General features: G+C 38.7%; 2 protein-coding genes across 9 annotated transcripts; both read left to right on the forward strand.

The window, feature by feature from the left end:
• On the forward strand, positions 1 to 21,343 carry LOC307000584 (NACHT, LRR and PYD domains-containing protein 3-like). 7 transcript variants are annotated; one of them, XM_079616241.1, is made up of 12 exons: positions 12 to 154; positions 964 to 1,077; positions 2,766 to 2,805; positions 2,909 to 2,948; positions 6,331 to 6,426; positions 7,384 to 7,479; positions 7,639 to 9,438; positions 11,088 to 11,258; positions 17,527 to 17,697; positions 20,065 to 20,235; positions 20,917 to 21,087; positions 21,199 to 21,343. In XM_079616241.1, the coding sequence occupies exons 5-12, from the start codon at positions 6,362 to 6,364 to the stop codon at positions 21,212 to 21,214; spliced, it is 2,661 nt and encodes an 886-aa protein (XP_079472367.1). In that variant the 5' UTR covers positions 12 to 154; positions 964 to 1,077; positions 2,766 to 2,805; positions 2,909 to 2,948; positions 6,331 to 6,361; the 3' UTR covers positions 21,215 to 21,343. The 7 variants fall into 7 exon arrangements, with proteins under 7 accessions (XP_079472366.1, XP_079472364.1, XP_079472365.1 ...); XM_079616243.1 differs by having other exon boundaries at positions 19 to 154; positions 7,642 to 9,438; XM_079616240.1 differs by lacking the exon at positions 2,766 to 2,805 and having other exon boundaries at positions 1 to 154; positions 2,875 to 2,948.
• Positions 21,344 to 23,017: 1,674 nt separating this feature from the next.
• LOC307000617 (protrudin-like) lies at positions 23,018 to 25,846 on the forward strand. 2 transcript variants are annotated; one of them, XM_079616332.1, is made up of 6 exons: positions 23,018 to 23,072; positions 23,160 to 23,211; positions 23,673 to 23,903; positions 24,093 to 24,163; positions 25,418 to 25,561; positions 25,684 to 25,846. In XM_079616332.1, the coding sequence occupies exons 3-5, from the start codon at positions 23,674 to 23,676 to the stop codon at positions 25,420 to 25,422; spliced, it is 306 nt and encodes a 101-aa protein (XP_079472458.1). In that variant the 5' UTR covers positions 23,018 to 23,072; positions 23,160 to 23,211; position 23,673; the 3' UTR covers positions 25,423 to 25,561; positions 25,684 to 25,846. The 2 variants fall into 2 exon arrangements, with proteins under 2 accessions (XP_079472458.1, XP_079472457.1); XM_079616331.1 differs by having other exon boundaries at positions 23,042 to 23,211; positions 25,684 to 25,845.
• The last annotated feature ends 200 nt before the right edge of the window (positions 25,847 to 26,046 follow it).

Raw genomic sequence — 26,046 nt, forward strand, 5'->3', positions numbered from 1 at the left:
ATCTGAGAGGCGGTGTCCATCAAAGTGAAAGTAAAATCCATCGGCATGCGCAACCATTTTATGAAAACATCAAAAATCATTTAGATTTTCTTAATGTAGGCTAACATCGATATGATCAGCATAACCTGGCTGTGACTGATACATTTTCAAACAGGTGAGTCTTACAGATACAGTTTAAGTATTGCTTACATTTTATGTTTGTGTTTTTCTCCCTTTAGCGCTGTTTCCCACTCCAGGGCCATTTTGTTAAGCTAATTAGCCTACCTGATTTTCCATTAATTTTTTATATATCTCAATACATTTTATGGTTTAAAGTAGACTAATGAACTTGCATTCAGAACGCCAATACATCGTGCTAGAAAAGATAGATTTAACGATAGACAATCTTGCTTTTAAACACAATAGTTCGACTTATGTTTATATTATACAGGAAGTTTAAAAGAGTTGGTTTTCTCTTATAGATAACTAAGCAAAATTATGTTCAAAAGACGTCGTTTAATGTCTTTGTCACAAAAGCGTTGAAAATACTATTTTTGGACATAATTTTGCTTAATGAGATATAAGCACAATATAAAACTGTCTCAAGTTTTTCTTCTTGCACAAAAGCACAGGAATACTTGACAGTAAATAATGTGGTGCAGTGCGAGGATATTCGCGAGTTTAGACCATTTTGCCATTTATGCTAAAAATGTTGCCATGTAAAGAGTTGGCAACTTGGCACGTATTGAAAGTACCAGTATTATTAAAATAACTATATGGTTTTACTGAGCCACATTGAAGATGTGAGATACCACCGCAACTTTGTGTATACTCAGATTAAGGATCTGGCCTTTTAGGTTAAGAATTAAAAGTTGGTCAAATATGATTTTCATTCACATGGCTCAATTTCGTAATTTCCTGAGAATGACTAGTGGTAATTAATTTAGCATAAATATTCTAAATTCCCTTCATGTTTTGTTTCAGTTTATTTAAGATGCAAAGATCAAAGTCACCAGACCCCAGCTGTGTGTCCATGAAGAGTGACCAGTCAATGGATCCTATACTTAACTTTAGTGGACACACTGACCCTGGCTTTAGGTAAACACTTTACTAAACCATTTATCTTATCACATCTGTGTTAAAACTAAGCAAATTGTTCATTATTAATGCTATAGAGGAGCTAAAGTGACTGTATGCATTTCAGACATTATTAAATAAAATATATTAATCAACTCCTCACATATGTGGATATGCACTTGATGTAAAGTCACCTGAATCAGTTCATTACAAAATGATTAATTTAATGCCTGGTTCAGATTACACGATTTTGACTTCGAAAATCTTGTCGTGTCGTGGACAAGAAACATGTCAGACTACACGTTGCTTTCTGACCAGTCATCGCGTGCCGTCTCACAAGCAGACATTCACTCGCACATATAGTAGCCTAGCCTATATGTCACACACGCACGCACTCACCACTCACTCTCTCACACACACACACACACACACACACACACACACACACACACACACACACACACACACACACACACACACACTAACTAGGAAGTCCCGAAGTTTGAAGCTTTGTCCCGCAAGTCATAACAGTCCCGCATTTTAATTTTGTCTGCATCATTTTATTTAATCGTCCTTTTAAATTACAATTCTACAATAAAAATGTTAATAAGAAAATACTGAACATGCGCAGCCGTTATTATTGGTTCCAGAGCGGGATAACAAACACTGAGAGAGAAAAAATAAAATAAAAATTGCAACAGAAAAATGGATCTATCCGGAGCTCCCGAGAAGAAAAAGCGTCTTTGTTCGTATGATAAGGAATGGGAGAAAAAATATACATGGTTAAAACCAGTTACAGGTGACCCTAAAAAAGGAGATTGCGATGTACGTTATGCCACCGAAGTTTCACCATCACGCATGGAAAAGACAAAAATATAGGCTAGTCTACTGAATCCGGTAAGAACGCATTTAATGTCTTCTTTCCTAGTGGAATTTATGTGCTTATTTGGAAATGTGCTTTTTAGAAATTGGATTATTATTTTCACTTAATTACTTAGATTAAATAGACCTGTGCTGTTAAAATGAGTTTTATATTATTAGTGACGTTCACAGCGCCGGTCAGCGCCGTCATAGCCTAACATTTTTATAAAGCCTATTAGCAATAAAGACATCTTAAAATCAATATTTATTCACCTGGTATAATAATAGTAAGTTATCTCCCTCGTGTCCCGCAAAATCAGGTCTGACCTGGCTGCAACAGAGCAATATAGCCAGGTGGACTTAGGTAAAGTTGGTTTTATATTCGCACATTCACACTTTTTTGCTTAAAAAGTGTCTCAATAACATATGCAATAAAGCATATTTTTGCTAAATAAAAGCAGCTACATGATCTTTAGGACAAGGATGGTGAACTACAACATTTTCCACAATCGATCAAAATGGGCAAGTATTGTTATAATGGCATACAAACTTGCGAATATTCACTGAATGTCCAATGTAGTGCGGTGAACAAGATAGGGACCGTCTAAAAAGTTGTCTTTTTTTTCATTGTGTGCAAACACACAACTACATTTTTGCAAACTACAGATGTACCAGCAAATATCTCTCACATTATGTGTTCTAATGCTATTGATTGTACTTTAGCAACAATAAAAAGTGCATTATAATGATTGTATTTAGGAAACCTGCCTCACTGTACATAATTTACATAAGTACTTTTTAGAATAAAATTACATTAATTCACCAAAGGGATTTTTTACTATCCGAAGGTTGTAGCATGTTCCCAGTGACCAGTCTGACTTACTACAGGTGAGATTTTTTACAAAAACTCCCTTACTGTACGTACAATTGACAAATATGTTTTTTTTTTTATTACAGTAATTCACAGTAAGTTTTTTTTCGTGTTCAAAAGGCTGTAGTGCTTTCCAACGGACCAGACTGACTTACTACAGGTGAAATTTTGACAATACCTCCCTTACTGTACAATTATCAAATATGTTTATGTAATAAACATATTATTACATATATTATTACATATTTTTATTGCATATGTTTGTGAAATAAACTGTAATTCACCTATAGTGATTTTATTTGAATATTCCAAAGGTTGTAGTACTTTTCTAGTGAAAGGACTGACTTACTACAGGTGAAATTGTGACAATACCTCGCTTACTGCACGTACAATTATCAAATATGTTTATGAAAGAATTACTGTAATTCACCGTAAGTATTTTTTCATGTTCCAAAGGTTATAGTACTTTCCTAGTGACCCGACTGACTTACTACAGGTGACATTTTGACAATACCACCCTTACTGTATGTACAATTGACAAATAAGTTTATGAAAAAATTACTGTAATTCACTGTAAGTATGTTTTAGTGTTTCAAAGGTTGTAGTACTTTCCTAGTGACCCGACTGACTTACTACAGGTGACATTTTGACAATACCTCCCTTACTGTACAATCATCAAATATGTTTATGTGATACACATTATTACATGTTTATTACATATGTTTATGTAATAAACTGTAATTCACCTATAATGTTTTTTTTTATATTCTAAAGGTTGTAGTACTTTCCTAGTGATTAGACTGACTTACTACAGTTTAAATATTGCCAATATCGACCTTACTGTAAGTACAGTACATACATAGTATTATTTAAAAATTACTGTAATTTCAGCTTGTTCCATGTTCCAAAGGTTATAGTATGTTCCTAGTGATCACTCTACTCAATTCAAGTCCCGAAGAAGTGGATTCTGGATTCTAATGAGTGATTTTAATCAAGGTATTAATCAATATTTTTCCTTCTAAATATCAAATGAGTTGAATGACTTCTCTAGGCTTATGAGATTTTACTTTGTTATAGAAATTACCAGTGTGATTATCGAAAATGTTATTTAATGTATCCTTTAAATGTCTGTATTTGATATCTGAGGTGTGACTGAAGGGTCTGGCCCATGCCAGGAATGCAGTAACAGTGCTTGCCCATTTTGCCTCATTGGCTTCCAGAGATGAAATATGGACTTCTTTAACAGGTGTTACTACATCCATCTGCTTTTCTAGGGTACCCTGATAGCAATGGTCTCAGCAGGGGTCATTGAAGTCTATAGTTGAGAGACCATTTCTTAGTTAAAGTCTTTACTTTACAGTTGATTTAAAGTGTGAGAGAAAGAACATGTTATCTTGATGTTTTGAGAATACTCTCCTGTTTATTGTTAAAGCCTGGCCAAATCCAATCTTGAAGAAACTGTGTCTGTGTGTGTTAGTATTCTTGGTTACAGGTTAAGGAACAAGTGGAAATATAGCTGCAAGCAGCGATACGGGGCCAAGCCCCTGAAGCAGCAGCAAGAGCAGGAAGAGTAAAAACAGCAGAAATAGAACATACATGAAAAAACAGCTGGTTCAGAAGTACAGGTTAAAATTAACTCAAAATGAACAGAAGTTGAGATGAGAATGAACACATAATGAACAAGACAAACTTATTTCTAACCCAAGAGGAAGAAAGATTAGTACAATGTTAAATAATAAAGGAATCGATATGACACAACATTACACACAATTTTATAAAGTCGTTCCACACAGGCTTGAACCCACTATCTCTGGGTCAGTTGCCTGACTCTCATCTCATTGCGCCACTGGGAAGTTGTGTTTTTGTGCATAAGGTCCATACTTCAAGTGCGAAGCAACTCAAAATTATTAATTTTTATATACATTTGCTGCATGTTGGTATTTATTGAGTTCCTTCACATATAGACACCATATCTGGAAAAGAAGCAACTTTTCCACCACTTAAGGCCACAGTACCTCTTGCGGTCTGGGCATGTGCCACACAGGATTCGAACCCATGACCGGAATAGTTCGGGGCTCGTGATACGTGGTTTAGCAGCTTGTGCCACTCAGTTGACACTGTCTTACTAAACTGCCGAGGAGAGGCTTCAGTGTAAGAATGAGAACACAAAAGCATGTTAACCAGATTAGCAAGCTAAATTAGCTTAATGCTAATGTAGCTTATGGTTAGCCTGAATGTTTGTGTACTGTATGTACAGTAAGGGAGTTATTGGCAAAATTTCACCTGTAGTAAGTCAGTCAGGTCATTAGGAAAGCACTACGCCCTTAGGAACACGAAAAAATACTTTAGGTGAATTACAGTAATTTTTCATAAACATATTTGACAATTGTACGTACAGTAAGGGTGGTATTGTCAAAATGTCACCTGTAGTAAGTCAGTCTGGTCACTAGGAAAGTACTACAACCTTTGAAACGCGAAAAAATACTTACAGCGAATTACAGTAATTTTTTCATAAACTTATTTGTCAATTGTACGTACAGTAAGGGAGTTGTGGTCACAATTTGACCTGTAGTAAGTCAATCTGGTCACTAGGAAAGTACTACAACCTTTGGAACATGAAAAAATCCATTTGGTGAATTACTGTAAGTTTTACATAAAAATATTTGCGTACTGTATGTAGAATACACAAAAGTAAACTAAAGAAGTCTAGGTGAATACGCATCAAATATCAAACCTAAAACTATGTTTACCCTGTTTGGCAACTTTTTTTTTGAAAACTTGACTATGTTCGTGGCGCTGTCCATGTATGTGGTACTGAAGGTCATGATCCAGTCTGAACCTTGGGTAAATTTGGTTTTATATTCAGATATTCACCGAGATATTCAATATCTCGTGAGCTGAATATTGTTCCTACACAAATAACATTGTTTCAATATTTTAATCTTCATCAAAACGAGCTTTCCTTCAGGTTTGCACTTTGCAGATGGTCCCTTCTTAGAAGCCTGCGCATAGAGATCAATGTATTTTGTCCACTGCGAAGGAAAGATCGTTTTGAGGAAAAATAGGTTGTAGCTTCTGGTGTTATATGTGTAGTTATATGTGATAGGTGTTTTGTGTAGCAACAACGTTTAGTTCACGAGTTATTGAACGCGGAAGTCCACGAATGTGCGAATATGCGAATATAAAACCAACTTTACCTAAGTGCCAGGTGGTCACCCTAGCACACACACCCTCACTAGCACACACTCTGTCTCGCTCGCTCACTCACTCACTCTCGTCGTGGAGGACCGAAAAAAAAATCAAGCATGCTAGTCTTTTTGTCGTGATGTCGTGAGGCATCGCAGACGCGACGTAGGTTGTCGCACACTATGACACACTATACGAGATGAAACGATCAAATCTTGCGTCCCGACGCCCGTTGTCGTTTACGAATCCCCACGACACCCTACGTCAAACGAATCGTGCCAAAATCGGGCTAAAATCGTGTAATCTGAACCAGGCATAAGAGAATTACATTCACTTCTGTTCATTTCACTCCACAGACCAGATCCTCCAGACCCCAGCTGTGTGTCCATGAAGAGTAACCAGTCAATGGATCCTATACTTAACTTTAGTGGACACACTGACCCTGGCTTTAGGTAAACACTTTACTAAACCATTTATCTTGGTTTAGTTAAAATCCATGGTGTTAATTTAACACTCCTCAGTGTTTATATGGGAAAGTAACACTGAAGAAGTTTTGGAGTTAATTAGATAATTAAAAGCACAATATGTAATATATTTCGATTAAAATATCCAAAAACCACTAGAACAATGTTATATATTTTGTTGACTTGTACACTTAAATTATCCCAAGAATGTTTAAATCCAGAGAAGTAAGCAATTTTAACCAGGACCGTGTCCGTGCGTCACAATTACATCATACCCGCGTTACCCTCAATTTCCGGTTTTATTTAGTAGAAACCATGGAAACACCAAATATACTTTTATATATTATTTATTTTATTACACAGGCGAGCAACTGTTTGGATACATTAATTGACAGAATCATTGATATACAGCTCAACACAGTTAGTCTAAATGTTAAATCTTGTTTTCTTGATTTTGTACTATTTTTCCCGTGCCTAATATCGATCTATCTTACTGCAGTGTGCAACAAGTGTCTCATAGTAGCCGCATAGCAACAGACACACAGAGTAGCATTATAACATAACTTTGACGCTTGGTGAAAATGAACAGACACGAGAGAGAATCTAAATGCTGCTTTTATTACTGGAGCAGATTACCCTATTACTGGACGCACCCCAGTTTGGAAACCACTGCTCTATGCAATGCATTTCAGAATGAAGAGCTTAATTAACAACTCTGGTATGTGAATATGACGACTATAACAGTTGCACTTGCTGTTATGTCTCCAACAGCATAATACATATTAACCAAATTATTCAGTCACCAAGAAGAACAATTAACCATTACAAAATTGATTAATATTTGAGTGTGTGAATTACAACACACAACACACTGTTAAATACAAAAGTCATGAATATAAAAGTGTGTGAATTACATTTATTTATTCTGTTCATCTCACTGCACAGACCAGATCCTCCAGACCCCAGCTGTGTGTACATGAAGAATGACGGGTCAATGGATCCTCCATGTAACTTTAGTGGACACACTGATCCTGGGTTTAGGTGAGTGCTTTACTAAACATTTATTCATTACACATGTTTATATTTACATCTATTAATTTGACAGACTTTTGACATTTATCCAAAGAGACTTATAGCTGGATCTTGACGCAATACAATGTATGTATATTATTTATTTTACAATTTTATTTTATCTTACAGCAGTAACCCTCAAGATACTGAAGCCCTCAAGACCTTTAGATCAAATTTGAGGAATAAGTTTCAGTGTCTTTATGAGGGAACAGCAAAGCAGGGAAACCCAACTCTGTTGAATGATATCTACACTGATCTCTACATCACAGAGAGTGATTGTGGAGAGATCAATAATGAGCATGAGGTGAGACAGATTGAGACTCAATCCAGGAGATCAGCAACAGAGGACACACCGATCAAATGCACAGACATCTTTAGACCTTTACCTGGACAAGACAAACCCATCAGGACTGTGCTGACAAAAGGAGTCGCTGGCATTGGAAAAACAGTCTCTGTGCAGAAGTTCATCCTGGACTGGGCCGAAGGGACAGAGAATCAGGAGATCCAGCTCATATTTTCTCTTCCTTTCAAAGAGCTCAACCTATTGAAGGACAAAACACTCAGTCTTTCAGAGCTTCTCCAAGTCTTTTTCCCTGAAACAACAGAAATGAAACCATTCAGTGGTGAATATAAAGTGGTCTTTGTTTTTGATGGTCTGGACGAGTGTCGTCTGTCTCTGGATTTTAATGTGAAACTGTGTAATATATCTGAATCCGCCTCAGTGGACGTGCTGCTGACGAACCTCATTGCGGGGAATCTGCTTCCCTCGGCTCTCATCTGGATCACCTCCAGACCAGCAGCAGCCGATCTCGTCCCCTCTGAGTGTGTCCATCGAGTGACTGAGGTACGGGGATTCAATGAGCCACAGAAGGAGGAATACTTCAGGAAGAGAATCAGCGATCAGAGTCTGGCCGATAAAATCATCACACACCTGAAGTCATCAAGGAGCCTCTTCATCATGTGCCACATCCCAGTGTTTTGCTGGATCTCAGCCACTGTTTTAGAGAAGATGTTGAGAGAAGAGAGTGGAGAGATTCCCAAGACTCTCACTCAAATGTACACACACTTCCTGATCATTCAGACCAACATAAAACAAGAGAAGGACTATGAGAAGAAAGTGAGTGATGAAGACATGATCCTCAAACTGGGGAAACTGGCCTTCCAGCAGCTTGTGAAAGGCAACCTGATCTTCTATGAGGAAGACCTGAGAGAGTGTGGCATTGATGAGACGGAGGCATCAGTTTACTCGGGATTGTGCACTCAGATCTTCAGAGAGGAGTTGGGCTTGTATCAGGGGAAAGTCTTCTGCTTTGTTCATCTGAGCATTCAGGAGCATTTAGCAGCTGTTTATGCACTGCTTTCATTCCTGCTGTACAAGAGGGATGTGCTCAATGAAAGCCTCAGCTCAAAACGTGCACATGAGTTCATGTGTCACACGATATCTGACCTGCATCAAAGAGCCGTGGACAAGGCTCTGCAGAGTAGAAATGGACATCTGGATCTTTTCCTGCGGTTTCTTCTGGGTCTCTCACTGGAGTCCAATCAGACGCTCCTGAAAGGCCTTGTGACGCATGTTAGTAAAATCTCGTTCAGTAAAGAGAAAACGATTGAATACATTAAAACAAGAATAAGAATGAATCCCTCACCAGAGAAATCCATCAATCTGTTCCACTCTTTAAATGAACTGGGGGATCTTTCTCTCGTAAATGAAATCCAGCAGTGTCTCAGATCTGGAGATCTTTCAAGCACCAGATTGTCCTCGTCACAGTGGTCAGCTGTTGTCTTTGTTTTATTAACTTCAGAGTGTTTGGATGAGTTTGAGTTACAGAACTACATAAGCATCGATCAAGACCAAAACCAAAACCTCACGTCACCGGATGAAGTACTTCAGAAGCTCTTGCCTGTAGTTGAAGCCTCCAGATCAGCAAAGTAAGTCTGAGGACAATCATCGTGTGTGTGTGTGTGTGTGTGTGTTCATTGATCATGAAGTGTATTACTGAATATAAAATTACATACATTATGATATATTAGTAAATATATTGTCACATATTTTTCTATATATGAAAAGCGGCAATTTTATTAAAAGTATATTGTAATATATTAACACAATATATTATTCTGTATATTTTCCATTTAATATATCGATCATTCATATATGGTAAATATATTTTCTTTTCATAAGGCATAGTTCCTGCTGAACTGAGAGATTAAAGTGTGTGTTGTTGTTCTACAGGTTGAGATGTTGTAAGATCACAGCCACAACACACTCGGTCTCTCTCGCGCACTATCGCTCGCGTGCAGACACACTCGGTCTCTCTCGCGCACTATCGCTCACGTGCAGACACACTCGGTCTCTCTCGCGCACTATCGCTCACGTGCAGACACACTCGGTCTCTCTCGCGCACTATCGCTCGCGCGCAGACACACTCTGTCTCTCTCGCACACTATCGCTCACGCGCAGACACACTCGGTCTCTCTCGCGCACTATCGCTCGCGCGCAGACACACTCGGCCTCTCTCGCACACTATCGCTCGCGCGCAGACACACTCGGCCTCTCTCGCGCACTATCGCTCGCGCGCAGACACACTCGGTCTCTCGCGCGCACTATCGCTCGCGCGCAGACACACTCGGTCTCTCTCGCGCACTATCGCTCGCGCGCAGACACACTCGGTCTCTCTCGCGCACTATCGCTCGCGCGCAGACACACTCGGTCTCTCTCGCGCACTATCGCTCGTGCGCAGACACACTCGGTCTCTCTCGCGCCGCGCAGACACACTCGGCCTCTCTCGCGCACTATCGCTCACGCGCAGACACACTCGGTCTCTCGCGCGCACTATCGCTCACGCGCAGACACACTCGGTCTCTCTCGCGCACTATCGCTCGCGCGCAGACACACTCGGTCTCTCTCGCGCACTATCGCTCGCGCGCAGACACACTCGGTCTCTTCTCTGGCTTCATTTAGCCGTAGTCACGTGACATGGGTGTTTTTAATCACGCTTCGGATCAGTGTTTCCAAACATCTGCGCTTCGGGATCTCGAAAAGCTTCGGAACGTCAGTTTCGCGTCAGCATCCCTATCCTCAGCACAGTGATCGTCTCTTGGCTAAATACATTAGTACATGCAGATGTGCTCGTGCTTTTAACTAGCTTGAAATTATGAAACATTTATAATGGAAATAATTTAAAAATATAAGAAATATATTAATTATATATTTCTCTATATATGTGTGTTTGTTACATGGGTAAATATATCTGCAATATATTACACATGCAGTGCCATATCTGATCACATAGACATCTATATATTATGAAGTGTATTACTGAATATAAAATTACATACATTATGATATATTAGTAAATATATTGTCACATATTTTCTATATATGAAAAGCAGCAATTCCTTATGTATTATTCAGTATATTGTAATATATTAACACAATATATTATTCTGTATATTTTCAAATATACTGTTAAACCATTTAATATATTGATCATTCATATATGGTAAATATATTTTCTTTTCATAAGGGATAGTTCCTGCTGAACTGAGAGATTAAAGTGTGTGTTGTTGTTCTACAGGTTGTGTGAGTGTAAGATCACAGCTGAAGGTTGTGCTGCTCTGGCTTCAGCTCTGAGATCAAACTCACTCCTCAGAGAACTGGATCTGACTGATAATATAATAGGAGATGGAGGTCTGAAGCTGCTCTCTGATGGACTGAAGGATCCTCACTGTAAACTGGAGAAACTGACGTAAGATCATACATTAATCTAAACTGAGACACGAATAATGTTATTTTAACCCTTTAATTCATACTGTATCATATTTGATCTAAATTATCAACATGATCAAAAACCTGTTGCACACAATCTACTACTTGTGTCACAGTGTCTGGTGGTTCCCTGGGTTTAACATTAGAGGTCTCAGTTTTCACGGTGTCTAGGCATTTTCACTACACTTCCCATAATCCTGTCTGTCACTGATTGTTCATTTCCTTCAGCTGTCTCTCGTCACCTTGTTTGCACTTGTGTATATATACCCTGTCTGTTTCAGTGTTTGTCACAGAGTCCTTGTTTAATGTCCCCACACTTCTGTTCCTGCCTGTTACTGTTCATGTCTTGTGTTTTTGGATTGCCTTTGATTTCGACACTTGCCTGGACTGTTGTGAGTACGGATTACCCTTTTAATAAAGTACTGCAATTGGATCCTCCTGTTCCTGTGTGTGATCGTGACAGAAGGACTCCGTCATGCAGAGATCCAGCGGTATGGGGTCTCCAGCCACTGAGAGGGGGAATTCTCAACCTAAAGAGATTCCTCCTCGTATGAACATTTTTGAGTGTTTTGCTTATTGGGCCCGATTGACTGAGGAAGCTGATAGGAGGAAAGCTTCCACACCCCTTTCAGAAGCTCCCAGAGAGTCATTCGAGGGAACCCGGCTGGCAAAATTTTCTGGGACCCGCGGAGGTCATAGGAGAGGAGGTACTAGAGGGGAGTCCAGGTATCACTCTCCACCTCGATCCTTCATGGAACCTGAGGTGGTGAGGTCCAGCCCAGACTTCCATCCGCCGCCGATCCCATCCAGTCCAGAGCCTGCCTGTCGCCATCAGAGGCGGCAGAGGAGGAGAGGGAGAGCTTCCTGCACTCCTGACGTTCCCGAACAACCCACTGTTGTCCCGGAGACCGTTCCGGTACAGTCCGCTGTCATCCCGGTGGTTGTTCTAGTACAGCCCGCTGTCTCCCTGGAGGTCGTCCCCGAGCAGCCCGCTGTCTTCTCGGAGGCCGTGCCCGAGCAGCCCGCGGCCGTCCCGGAGGCCGTGCCCGTGCAGGCCGCTGTTGTTCCCGTGCAGCCCGCTGTCATCCCAGAGATCGTTCCGGAGATACCCACCATCAGTCCGGCCACGGTAAGGAGGGCTGTCTTCCTTTTTTATGCTGTGGCAGTACTGCATGCTTGGAGGAGGCACAGCACGTCTGCCGATCCAGAGCCTGTTCACGTCACGTCTGCCGAGCCTGTGTCTTCCGACAAGATGGTCGCCGCCGAGCCTGTTCACGTCACGTCTGCCGAGCCTGTGTCTTCGGAGAGGATGATCGCCACCGAACCTGTGCCTGAGCCGGTGGTGTCTGTTCCTGTGCCTGAGCCGGTGGTGTCTGTTCCTGTGCCTGAGCCGGTGGTGTCTGTTCCTGTGCCTGAGCCGGTGGTGTCTGTTCCTGTGCCTGAGCCGGTGGTGTCTGTTGCAGTTCCTGAGCCGGTGGTGTCTGTTGCAGTTCCTGAGCCGGTGGTGTCTGTTGCAGTTCCTGAGCCGGTGGTGTCTGTTGCAGTTCCTGAGCCGGTGGTGTCTGTTGCAGTTCCTGAGCCGGTGGTGTCTGTTGCAGTTCTTGAGCCGGTGGTGTCTGTTGCAGTTCCTGAGCCGGTGGTGTCTGTTGCAGTTCCTGAGCCGGTGGTGTCTGTTGCAGTTCCTGAGCCGGTGGTGTCTGTTGCAGTTCCTGAGCCGGTGGTGTCTGTTGCAGTTCCTGAGCCGGTGGTGTCTGTTGCAGTTCCTGAGCCGGTGGTGTCTGTTGCAGTTCCTGAGCCGGTGGTGTCTGTTGCAGTTCCTGAGCCGGTGGTGTCTGTTGCAGTTCCTGTTCCAGTTCCTGAGCCAGGGTCTGTCCCTGTCCCGCCTTGGTCTTCACCGCCATGGCCGCCCGAGTGGTCGTCTTCACCCTGGTCGTCTCCGCCGTGGCCGCCCAAGGGGTCTTCACCGCCGTGGCCGCCCGAGGGGTCTTCACCGCCGTGGCCGCCCGAGGGGCCGCCCGAGGGGTCTTCACCGCCGTGGCCGCCCGAGGGGTCTTCACCGCCGTGGCCGCCCGAAGGGTGTTCACCGCCGTGGCCGCCCGAGGGGTCTTCACCGCCGTGGCCGCCCGAGGGGTCTTCACCGCCGTGGCCGCCCGATGGACTGTCTGCTTCGCCCTGGCCGCCCGATGGACTGTCTGCTTCGCCCTGGCCGTCCGATGGACTGTCTGCTTCGCCCTGGCCGCCCGATGGACTGTCTGCTTCGCCCTGGCCGCCCGATGGACTGTCTGTTTTGCCCTTTCCGCCGCTTAAGCCGTTCCCCCTTGTTCCTGTTCCCCTCCATGGACCTGGCCCCCCATCCCACCCCCTGATCCTCCGCCTTTCCACCTCCCGCCTGGACTCTTGTTTTGTTTGTTTCTTGTGGTCTTGGAGCGTCTGGTAGCCGCTCCGTAGAGGGGAGGTTATGTCACAGTGTCTGGTGGTTCCCTGGGTTTAACATTAGAGGTCTCAGTTTTCACGGTGTCTAGGCATTTTCACTACACTTCCCATAATCCTGTCTGTCACTGATTGTTCATTTCCTTCAGCTGTCTCTCGTCACCTTGTTTGCACTTGTGTATATATACCCTGTCTGTTTCAGTGTTTGTCACAGAGTCCTTGTTTAATGTCCCCACACTTCTGTTCCTGCCTGTTACTGTTCATGTCTTGTGTTTTTGGATTGCCTTTGATTTCGACACTTGCCTGGACTGTTGTGAGTACGGATTACCCTTTTAATAAAGTACTGCAATTGGATCCTCCTGTTCCTGTGTGTGATCGTGACAACTTGCCTTCTGTTGTCTGGTTGATGGTTTTATAGTTTTTTTTTAATCAAATATAATTTTAAAACGTGTCCCTTCAGCTCGTGGGTCATGTGACTTTTTACTGTGAAATCTTTACATATTTTTAAGTAAACACAAGAATAACCTTTATAATGTTAGTAATATTTCAAGATGATCATTTTCTGGACTGAAGCAACTTAGGTTTACTTGATTATCCATACATCTTTTTTGATAAATCATGTTCAAATGTATCAAATATGATCATCAGGCTTTTGAGGAAGGTTTATTAGTTCATCTCTCAATCATCATTGTATGTGCTCTATGCACGATCGCTTCCGCGTTTTGTCTCGGCACGCCCAGTTACATCCGGTGCTGCGTCGGAGCCGTTTTTGCATTAGGTGGAGATAATGGCAAATTACTAATTAATTCCAGCGGTTAACGTGAATGATGTTAACAATATTGTGAGGCAGCTGTCACTCCTGAGAGTAAGAAAGAGACGGGCTTTAAATCATATATTTCGAGCTACATCAACAACTTTGAGGGTGAGTATTCTCTCATATCATGCGAAATCCGACTAGCGATCGGTTTCTAAAATCGTTGACTCCGTTTCTGAGAAAATGAAGTTTTGCCGCTAGTACACTTCGCTATAGAGCGCGCTATGCGGAAGTAAAGACGCTGGCTGAGATTCTACCGGAAATACGACAGCAGCGTTCGTGCATAGAGCCTGTTTTATTACATTATATGTTTTACAATTACAGAGCTTTAATCATAAAACTAAGCATTTAAATATCATCTTATTAAGACACGTTATTGGCAGATATAGAGTGACGACTGATATTTATATGCATTTTATGTCAGTGGTTCTCAACTCTGGTCCTGGGGATTTTTGCAGTGCAAATACGCTTACGGAACAAACATAAATGGGAATATACTGTACTGCAAAATATAATGTGATATATTACATAATAACTTTCCATATATGGGAAACTAGTGCTTATATTTTCAATATACTGCAATATATGCATTGACCATGTATGCTTATATATTAATACTAGGGCTGTGCGGTAAACGCGTTATTAATGGCGTTAACGCAAACCCATGTTAACGGCGTCAATTTTTTTATCGCGAGATTAACGCCTAGCAAACTTTGTTGTTTTTGTCACATGCTTTTGCAGCAACTAGTAACGTTATTAAAACTACAACGCCACACCGGATCTAGCTAGACCAGAAACAAAACAAAACAACAGCACGCCGCACACACTTGTTTGGGCTTGCGAGCCACCAAAGAGTGGACGAGAAGCGCTGCGCCGAGCCGCGTCTAGGACAACTGAGCGCGTCTAGCACATCGGACGCGCACTTTCTCCGTTTATGGCCAGCAATAAAAATGCAGAATGGCGCCGCCGGTGTGTGTGCACTCATAGAGAATAATGTGTTCGGATTTTAAATACGCGGCGCTGCGCTTCTCGTCCGGTGTGCGACTGCGACCCTCTTTAACGTTACGTTTTGAGTGGATGAATGATGAGCGCGAGACGCCGAAATGGATGCCAATACGATTCTGAATGGAAATGGGTTAGTTGACAAGACCAAAGTGATCTGTGTGTTTTGTCGTTGTGAACTGAGCTATCATCGCAGCACGTCCAGTCTGAAATACCACTTGATGGCCAAGCACACACACACACACCGCTGATGCGATCTCAGCACACTCGTCACTATCAGTAACGTTTCCTCGTCAGTATTTCTGTCTCCCTTTTATTGATGGACAGAGTTACATTGCGTGAGAGATTATTTGCTCCAAGTGAGAATGTCAGTGTGGAATTGAACAGTATGCCAATCTTGTTTTCAATAAAAAAACATTTGCACAAAGCAAGCCGATCCACTTTTCCATGTTGATAAGAGCATTAAAATGAGAAAAAATAATGGGACAAAAAGAAATCAAGAGACATTTAGAATAGATAAAAATGTGCGATTAATCGCGAGTTAACTATGACATTAATGCGATTAATCACGATTAAATATTTTAATCGTTTGACAGCCCTAATTAATACATATAAAATATGTATAAATGAAGACAAAAAATATACATATATATATATATACACACACACACATTCATGGAATGAGTTACAATAGATTTCTAGTTCCCAGCATGCTTTGCTTCTGACTGTTAAAAGAGAGCAAATGTTGAAATTAAGTGTTTAATGTGTTTTGCTCAATATTAATATAGGGGGAGATCTGTTAGTGTTTCATGATCTATTATTCTGGAATTTAAAAGATTTTCTGGTATGTGTGAGTTTTTGGGGTCATTGTGCTGAAGAGTAGAGCCTGTGGTGACGTTGACAATTGTCCAAACGCCATTAAAACTGCAATTACTGTATTTTAAAAGTAATGGTTGTGCACTCCTCAGCTAGTGGTGGGCAGATCGAGGCTTTGAAACAATCCGACACCCGACTCAACGGTGACACCTAGTGGTCACTTGCAGGTGTTGATCTGAAACAACCTTGACAACGAGCCATTAAAAAAAATATATTTTTTTTTATTGTATTTTTCTAATATGTGAAGCTTGTAACCTGTAGGCTCCTCACTGTGCATAATGTTATTTTTATTTATCTATCTATCTAAATCTATCTATATATGTATCTATCTATTAATCTATCTATGTATCTATAGGGCTGCACGATTATGGACAAAATGATAATCACAATTATTTTGATCATTATTGAGATCACGATTATTTATCACGATTATTTGTTGATTTGAACCAAAACCAATTTTATTGTCACATAGGCTTTCTGCTTTCAAACACTCCGAAGCTTCATTTAGCCGTAGTCACGTGACATTGGTGTTTTGAATCACGCTTCGGATCAGTGTTTCGAAACATCTGCGCTTCGGGATCTCGAAAAGCTTCGGAACGTCAGTTTCGCGTCAGCCATCCCTATCCTCAGCACAGTGATCGTCTCTTGGCTAAATACATTAGTACATGCAGATGTGCTCGTGCTTTTAACTAGCTTTAAATGATGAAACATTTATAATGGAAATAATAAAAAAATATAAGAAATATATTACATTATATATTTCTCTATATATGTGTGTTTGTTACATGAGTAAATATATCTGCAATATATTACACATGCAGTGCCATATCTGATCACATATACATCTATATATTATGAAGTGTATTACTGAATATAAAATTACATACATTATGATATATTAGTAAATATATTGTCACATATTTTCTATATATGAAAAGCAGCAATTCCTTATGTATTATTCAGTATATTGTAATATATTAACACAATATATTATTCTGTATATTTTCAAATATACTCTTAAACCATTTAATTTATTGATCATTCATATATGGTAAATATATTTTCTTTTCATAAGGGATAGTTCCTGCTGAACTGAGAGATTTAAGTGTGTGTTGTTGTTCTGCAGGTTGTGGGATTGTAATATCACAGCTGAAGGTTGTGCTGCTCTGGCTTCAGCTCTGAGATCAAACTCACTCCTCAGAGAACTGGATCTGTCTCAGAATATAATAGGAGATGAAGGTCTGAAGCTGCTCTCTGATGGACTGAAGGATCCTCACTGTAAACGGGAGAAACTGAAGTAAGATCATACATTAATCTTAACTGAGACAAGAATAATGTTATTTTAACCCTTTAATTCACACTGTATCATATTTGATCTAAATTATCAACATGATCAAAAACCTGTTGCACACAATCCACTACTTGCCTTCTGTTGTCTGGTTGATGGTTTATAGTTTTTTTAATCAAATATAATTTTAAAACGTGTCCTTCAGCTCGTGGGTCATGTGACTTTTTGCATGTGAGTAAACACAAGAATAATCTTTGTAATGTTAGTAATATTTCAAGATGATAATTTTCTGGACTGAAGCAACTTAGCTTTACTTGATTATCCATACATCTTTTTTGATAAATCATGTTCAAATGTATCAAATATGATCATCAGGCTTTTGAGGAAGGTTTATTAGTTTATCTCTCAATCATCATTGTATTGCATTACATTATATGTTTTAAAATTACACTTTGATCATAAAACTAAGCATTTAAATATCATCTTGTTATTGGCAGATATAGAGTGACGACTGATATGTAAATGCACTTTATGTCAGTGGTTCTCAACTCTGGTCCTGGGGATTAATTTTATTTATTTTTGCAGTGCAAATACGCTTACGGAACAACCATATATGGGAATATACTGAAAAATTCAATGGGATATATTACATAATACATTTCCATATATGGGAAACTAATGCTTATATTTTAAATTTTCTGCAATATATGCATTGACCATGTATGGCTATATATTAAAACATATAATATATATTTATAAATGAAGACAAAAATAGCATTACATGTAATATTTACAAAGTTGTATCCTTTATTGTGTATATATATTGCACATACATGTTCCCATATAAATGTGAATATATGTTCACACACATTCATCGAATGAGTTACAACAGATTTCTAGTTCCCAGCATGCTTTGCTTCTGACTGTTAAAGGAGAGCACATTTTAAAATTAAGTGTTTAATGCGTTTTGCTCAATATTAATATGGGGGAGATCTGTTAGTGTTTCATGATCTTTTATTCTGGAATTTAAAAGATTTTCTGGTATGTGTGAGTTTTTGGGGTCATTGTGCTGAAGAGAAGAGCCTGTGGTGACGTTGACGATTGTCCAAACACCATTAAAACTGCAATTACTATATTTTTAAAGTAATGGCTGTGCACTCCTCAGCTAGTGGTGGGCAGATCGAGGCTTCGAAACAATCCGACACCCGACTCAACGGTGACACCTAGTGGTCACTTGCAGGTGTTGATCTGAAACAACCATGACAACGAGCCATTGAAAAATTTGTTGTTTTTTTACTATTGTATTTTTCTAATATGTGAAGCTTGTAACCTGTAGGCTCCTCACTTTGCATAATGTTATTTTTATGTATCTATCTATCTATCTTAATATATCTATGTATCTATATAATGTATCTATCTATTAATCTGTCTATATATATTTTTATCTATGCATCTATTAATGTGTCACTATATGTATACTCTGTATGTCTCTAGCCTATTAGGCAATGTTTACATTTATATGTAAAGCCTAAATATAACTAAACAAATCGCACTATAAATGTCACTATATCACCAAAAACCCGCTATCTCAAAATCAAACTCCTCTCACAAAAACCCACGAGCTCAAGATGCGTTGACTTCACTTTTATACAGATGTACGATTGTGTGGTCTGTTCCCGACCCTGTCAATCAAACGCTGGTTCGGCGGACCATGCCACCCGTCGAAACACTCTTGAAACACTCCGAAGCTTCATTTAGCCGTAGTCGCGTGACATGGGTGTTTTGAATCACGCTTCGGATCAGTGTTTCGAAACATCTGCGCTTCGGGATCTCGAAAAGCTTCAGAACGTCAGTTTCGCGTCAGCCATCCCTATCCTCAGCACAGTGATCGTCTCTTGGCTAAATACATTAGTACATGCAGGTGTGCTAGTGCTTTTAACTAGCTTGAAATTATGAAACATTTATAATGGAAATAATTTAAAAATATAAGAAACATATTACATAATATATTTCTCTATATATGTGTGTTTGTTACATGGGTAAATATATCTGCAATATATTACACATGCAGTGCCATATCTGATCACATATACATCTATATATTATGAAGTGTATTACTGAATATAAAATTACATACATTATGATATATTAGTAAATGGATCGTCACATATTTTCTATATATGAAAAGCAGCAATTCCTTATGTATTATTCAGTATATTGTAATATATTAACACAATATATTATTCTGTATATTTTCAAATACACTGTTAAACCATTTAATATATTGATCATTCATATATGGTAAATATATTTTCTTTTCATAAGGGATAGTTCCTGCTGAACTGAGAGATTAAAGTGTGTGTTGTTGTTCTACAGGTTGAGATGTTGTAAGATCACAGATGAAGGTTGTGCTGCTCTGACTTCAGCTCTGAGATCAAACTCACTCCTCAGAGAACTGGATCTGTCTATGAATATAATAGGAGATGAAGGTCTGACGCTGCTCTCTGATGGACTGAAGGATCCTCACTGTAAACTGGAGAAGCTGAAGTAAGATCATACATTAATCTAAACTGAGACAAGAATAATGTTATTTTAACCCTTTAATTCATACTGTATCATATTTGATCTAAATTATCAACATGATCAAAAACCTGTTGCACACAATCTGCTACTTGCCTTCTGTTGTCTGGTTGATGGTTTTATAGTTTTTTTTATCAAATATCATTTTAAAACGTGTCCCTTCAGCTCGTGGGTCATGTGACTTTTTGCTGTGAAATCTTTACGGATTTTAAGTAAACACAAGAATAATCTTTATAATGTTAGAAATATTTCAAGATGATTATTTTCTGGACTGAAGCAACTTAGCTTTACTTGATTATCCATACATCTTTTTTGATCAATCATGTTCAAATGTATCAAATCTGATCATCAGGCTTTTGAGGAAGGTTTATTAGTTCATCTCTCAATCATCATTGTATTGCATTACATTATATGTTTTAAAATTACACTTTGATCATAAAACTAAGCATTTAAATATCATCTTACTAAGACGTGTTATTGGCAGATATAGAGTGACGACTGATATTTATATGCATTTTATGTCAGTGGTTCTCAACTAATTTGCCCTGTTTAGTAAATCTGGCCCTTAGTATTTAATATCTCAGTCTCTCTGTGGGTGTGTAGTTCCTGCTGAACTGAGAGATTAAAGTGTGTGTTGTTGTTCTTCAGGTTGAGATGTTGTGAGATCACAGATGAAGGTTGTGCTGCTCTGACTTCAGCTCTGAGATCAAACTCACTCCTCAGAGAACTGGATCTGACTGGGAATATAATAGGAGATGCAAGTGTGGAGAGTCTCTCTGCTTTAAAAGATAATCCACATTATAAACTGGAGACACTGCAGTAAGTATTGATTCCTTTCATATAATATAATAATGTCATGAACTAGTCAATCCTCTGAACAGATGTGTCAGTAATGCATGTGTTACTGACTGTGTTTTATTTCACTGACAGATATGATTTATGGTGAATATGGAGCCACTATAGAGACATGATCATCTACACTGATGTCACGTGACCTTTACTGGATTTACTGTATATAAATGTACATAATTTTTTGTATAATATCTAATAAAGTCTTCCTCTCATGTATGTATTAGTGAACTGGTGTGTTTTTTTATCATCCATCTCCGTGAAGTGAGCAGCTCAACACAATCACTACATTAACAGTGATGAACTTCAGAGCCGAGTTTCATCTGTGTTTCGGGAACTGGATTATTTACGGGGTTTAATGATGAAGATGCTTTTAATGTCTTTGTCAAAAGTCTTCCTGAGATTTGATTGAAGCTCATCTGAAGAGCATATTTGCCATTGTCACATTATTTTATATTATTTGTCTGTCTTTGTTTATGTTGGTGTGTGTGAAAGGCAAATTATTATGATTAATGTGAACATTTGTGTCATCACATGATCACTACGAGTTTATGGCAAGCCGTTTTAGCTTTTATTCATTTCCAGGATATGAATTCTTGATATCAACAATTTAATTATTGATATCAACAATTTAATTATTGATATCAACAATTGAATTCTTGATATCAAAATTGCAATTGTTGATATCAAAAATGTAATTGTTCATATCAACAATTTAATTGTTGATATCTGTAATTGTATTTTCACTAGTGAAATGTCACCATAGGCTGCCATTCAAAATCAATTGTTGATATCAAGAATTACATTGTTACTAGTAAAAATTCCATTACTGATATCAATAATTCAATTGTCACTAGTTGAAATGTTTATTCTTGATATCAACAATTGAATTACTACTAGTAACATTTTTCATTTTTGATATCTGAAAATGTATTTCTGATATCAATAATATTTCAGATATCTAAAATGGCTTTCTTACCAGTAACAATCACATTCATGATATCAGAAATGAACATTGTTACTAGTAGCAATTCAATTGTTGAAATCAAGAATAGACATCTCAACTAGTGACAACTGAATTCTTGATATCAAGAATAAAGGTTTTTACTAGTAAGAATTGTATTTCTGATATGTGAAATTGGAATTTCAACTAGTAAGAAATCAATTCTTGATATCAACAATTGATTTTGAATGGCAGCCTATGGTGACATTTCACTAGTGAAAATACAATTACAGATATCTAGAATTAACATTTTAACTAGTAAAAATGTAATTGTTGATATCAAGAATTAGCATTGTTACTAGTGGAAATGTAATTCCTGATATCAAAAATTGCCATTGTTACTAGTATAAATCTAATTCCTGATATCAATAACTATCATTTTAACTAGTGAAAATGTAATTGTTGATATCAAGAATTCATATCCTGGAAATGAATAAAAGCTAAAACGGCTTGCCATAACGAGTTAGCCTATATTTATCTCTTCAGAAACAGCTAATGCTACACATCATGACTATTTAAACTAAATCAGTTTTTCCTTTCAGCACAAACACCACATGTTTATATGTAAATTAGGCTAATTAGATCATATATTATACACTAAAGTAAGCGAAATTTGTTCTCGGGACAGAATGGCTTCACAGAATTGTAGATGCTTGTAAATTTACAGTCAAACTAATAATTAATATTGTAGCCACAAAAAATAACCCGAGCAATAATAACATGAGTGAACATTAGTTTATTTAAGAAAATAAGTTAAGCTTTAAAATGTCTCAGAACACAGACATAGAAGATATAATAAAAAAGTTATAATGCAGATGCTGACAAAAGTGTCCTCTAAACTTATATAACAGAATAGATTCGATCGATGTGATCGGTGCTCTTCTCCTCTTCCTGACACTCAATCATCGCGCTCTGACATCTACACTTCTGCCTGCGAATTACGGAAGCAGAAGTAAGTGGACAGGCGGTATTAAAGCTTGTTTATATATAGTTGTAAGAGGATTCATCTAATATTTATCTATCTTTATTCACATTAAAGACTGTTTGATGACTCTGTAGTGCGCAGAAGACACTGTTTGAAGGATTTAAAGGTATGTCATTGTCTGTTGTGTTTTCTTCTGGTTGATGTTTATACGACGTGTTTATTATATTCACCTTTTATTACTGTCATACCTTAGAAATTAAATTATTGTTGTTTTAAACACGTTAATCGTGTGTTAATCATATGTTAAAATCAGTTTAACATCAATTGAAATGACTCTTACTTCTGTTCACATGTTTTAAAGCATCAGATGTGTTTTTTTCTGGTTGTGATCCAGTCAAAATCTGCTCACCTTTATGTATATAACTATATATTACATTGTTTCAAAGCAGCTTCACAGTATTATTATATAAGTCTACTGGATTTGACATTGCTGATCTGATTAAGATTTAAATTTAAATTAGGCTTTCTTAGCAGGAGTCAGTTTTAATGTCATCCAGAGATGTGAGTCTCTTGACGGTCACGTGTGTACAGAGATAAACACAGTGTTGATGTTCTCTGATCTCCCAGCATGCAGTGCACAGCCTCCTCTCCTCATGAGCTCCCGCAGACGGGTGGCGATCGGGCCAAACTCACCCAGTTTCCCGCCAAGGACTCGTCCTCCATAGACAGCGCCTCTGAGCTGGGCGGCCCCAGAGCGCTGACCTTTGACCTGCTGAACATGGTGATCTGCTTCAAGCGGATGGCCATCTTCCTGGAGCCCGTCACAGACACGCTGGAGGTGCTGCGGTTCCTGCTCGGGTGAGACACAGCCCTTACAAATCACACTGACAACTGCACATCTCGCACTGCTTCTGTACTCCAGGTGACCGTATCATGTGACTCTCATCAGAAGGCTTTTGTTGTTGTTCCAGCCAGTTGAGAAACGCATCTCTGAGTTGTTCATGTGCTGTGTGTCCCAGTGTTCAGCTCTGATGCTGTGTGTTGTAGGTGGAGGATGCCGCTGTTCTCCCTGTCGAGCTGCGTTCTGCTCAACATCCTCTTCCTCACGCTGAGTGAAGGTGAGACACCAGTAGATGCTGTTCATGTGCACAAATCTTCTCACACAGGAACAGTTATGGCATAATAAGTGAGGTTAACCCTATTAAGCCGACTGTATTATACTTGATATACACACATTTCTATGGGCTTTAAATGATCAACATGATGAAAACTGCTGTAAAACCTGTTTCACTCAATCTACTACATGCCTTCTGTCGTCTGACTGATGCTTTATATTATTTTAGCAAGTAAAAGGCCTTTAATATTGTTCTATGTAATTGAACCACACCTTCAGGTTGTTGTTCTTGTGTGGTTGTGTTTACTGTGTTTGTCTACTGAGCTTTGATCGTAAAACCAAGCATTTAAATATAATTTTACTAAGACATGCTATTGGGAGATAAAGAGTGACGACTGTTATTTATGTGCATTTTATATAAGCAGTCTTTTGTATTGTTACAAAGATCTTGTTTTACATTATGAGCTATTAGAATTTCATCTTGTTTTTTTTGGACATATACTAAATATCAACATCTGCAGGAAATTTGCATATTTTTGCTCAGTTTGGGGCCTGTGAATAAAATTAAGGGGTTTTACTGAAGACAAAGTTCTCCACAAGTTCTCGATTAGTATTTAAATTAGGAAAAAAACTGAAACACTAGTACTTCTAGTCAATAATTTGATGTTATGCCTACAGATTCTGATTAACATTACAGATCATTCTAGCAACGCAAGAAACTTTGGTAAGGGTCACCAGTGAATCATAAATGATAAATGTATATGGGCCGCTGTTGAATTCTCCTGGACACTGTTCCTTTGGCAGGTTCACATGCGTCTCATAATAATAATAAATAACCCATGAAAGCACAGTTAGATAAAACATATATTTTCCCTTCAGGGCTGAGTTGTGTCGGCACTTCACTGGATCATGAAAACTACATCCACACAGAATAAGAATAAAGTTCAAACTGACTATTCTCATAAAATATGTGTCATTTGGTTGTATGAGCAAATTGAGTACAAAACATGTTCATGTTTATTCTCTGTAAGCCGGGTTAAGTGAGTAAACACTGTTACTGCATTCTGACATCGATCAGACCCTTCATCACCTCTCAGATAGCAGATACAGACATTCCTGTAGCATGAATACCAGAATAAATATATTGCTTTTATTTTAAGAAAACTATGATTTCCAATTTATTATATAATACAAAAGAGGGATTGTAAATCCACCCCTTCATTGCTGAACTAAGAGAGTGTGTCGTTGTTTTCTGCAGGTTGAGTTGTTATATCACAGATGAAGGTTTTGCTGCTCTGAGATCAAACTCAGAGAACTGGATCTGACTGGGAATATAATACATGCAAGTGTGAAGAGTCTCTGCTTTAAAAGATGATCCACATTATAAAGTCAAGACACTGCAGTAAGTACTATTGATTAATAATGTCATACAGTATCATATAATAATGTCATGAACTAGTCAATCCTCTGAACAGATGTGTCAGTAATGCTTGTGTTACTGTCTGTGTTTTATTTCACTGACAGATATTAGATGATGGTGAATATGGAGCCACTGAAGAGGCATCATCATCAACACTAAAGTCACGGTGACCTCACTGCTGTGTCGTGATTTTTCTATTAATGACTATATATCAATGTAAAGATTTTGTGTGAAAAAGGATCTATTAAAATATGTATCCCATCCATGCACTGGTGGACTTTTTTTATCATATCAGTCAACAGCTCAATATAATTGAAGAGCAAATAAAAAAAAACGTTTCATTTGTAGGTTAATGGCCAATCCTGGATGTTTTCTAGGTTCGATTATTATTATTATACCATCCAGTTTATGAGAAATATATATTTTTTTGGACTATGACTGTAAAGGTAAAACCATTTCTTCAGTGT

Source organism: Phoxinus phoxinus (genome assembly GCF_949152265.1).
Source record: "Phoxinus phoxinus genome assembly, chromosome: 6".
Lineage (NCBI taxonomy): Eukaryota > Metazoa > Chordata > Actinopteri > Cypriniformes > Leuciscidae > Phoxinus > Phoxinus phoxinus.

Coding starts and splice junctions, on each gene's coding strand:
- LOC307000584 (XM_079616238.1), top strand. CDS start 974: ATGCAAAGATCAAAGTCACCAGACCCCAGCTGTGTGTCCATGAAGAGT. Junction 1,078..6,330: donor CACACTGACCCTGGCTTTAG/GTAAACACTTTA, acceptor TTCACTCCACAG/ACCAGATCCTCCAGACCCCA. Junction 9,439..11,087: donor GAAGCCTCCAGATCAGCAAA/GTAAGTCTGAGG, acceptor GTTGTTCTACAG/GTTGTGTGAGTGTAAGATCA.
- LOC307000617 (XM_079616332.1), top strand. CDS start 23,674: ATGCAGTGCACAGCCTCCTCTCCTCATGAGCTCCCGCAGACGGGTGGC. Junction 23,904..24,092: donor GTGCTGCGGTTCCTGCTCGG/GTGAGACACAGC, acceptor TGTGTGTTGTAG/GTGGAGGATGCCGCTGTTCT.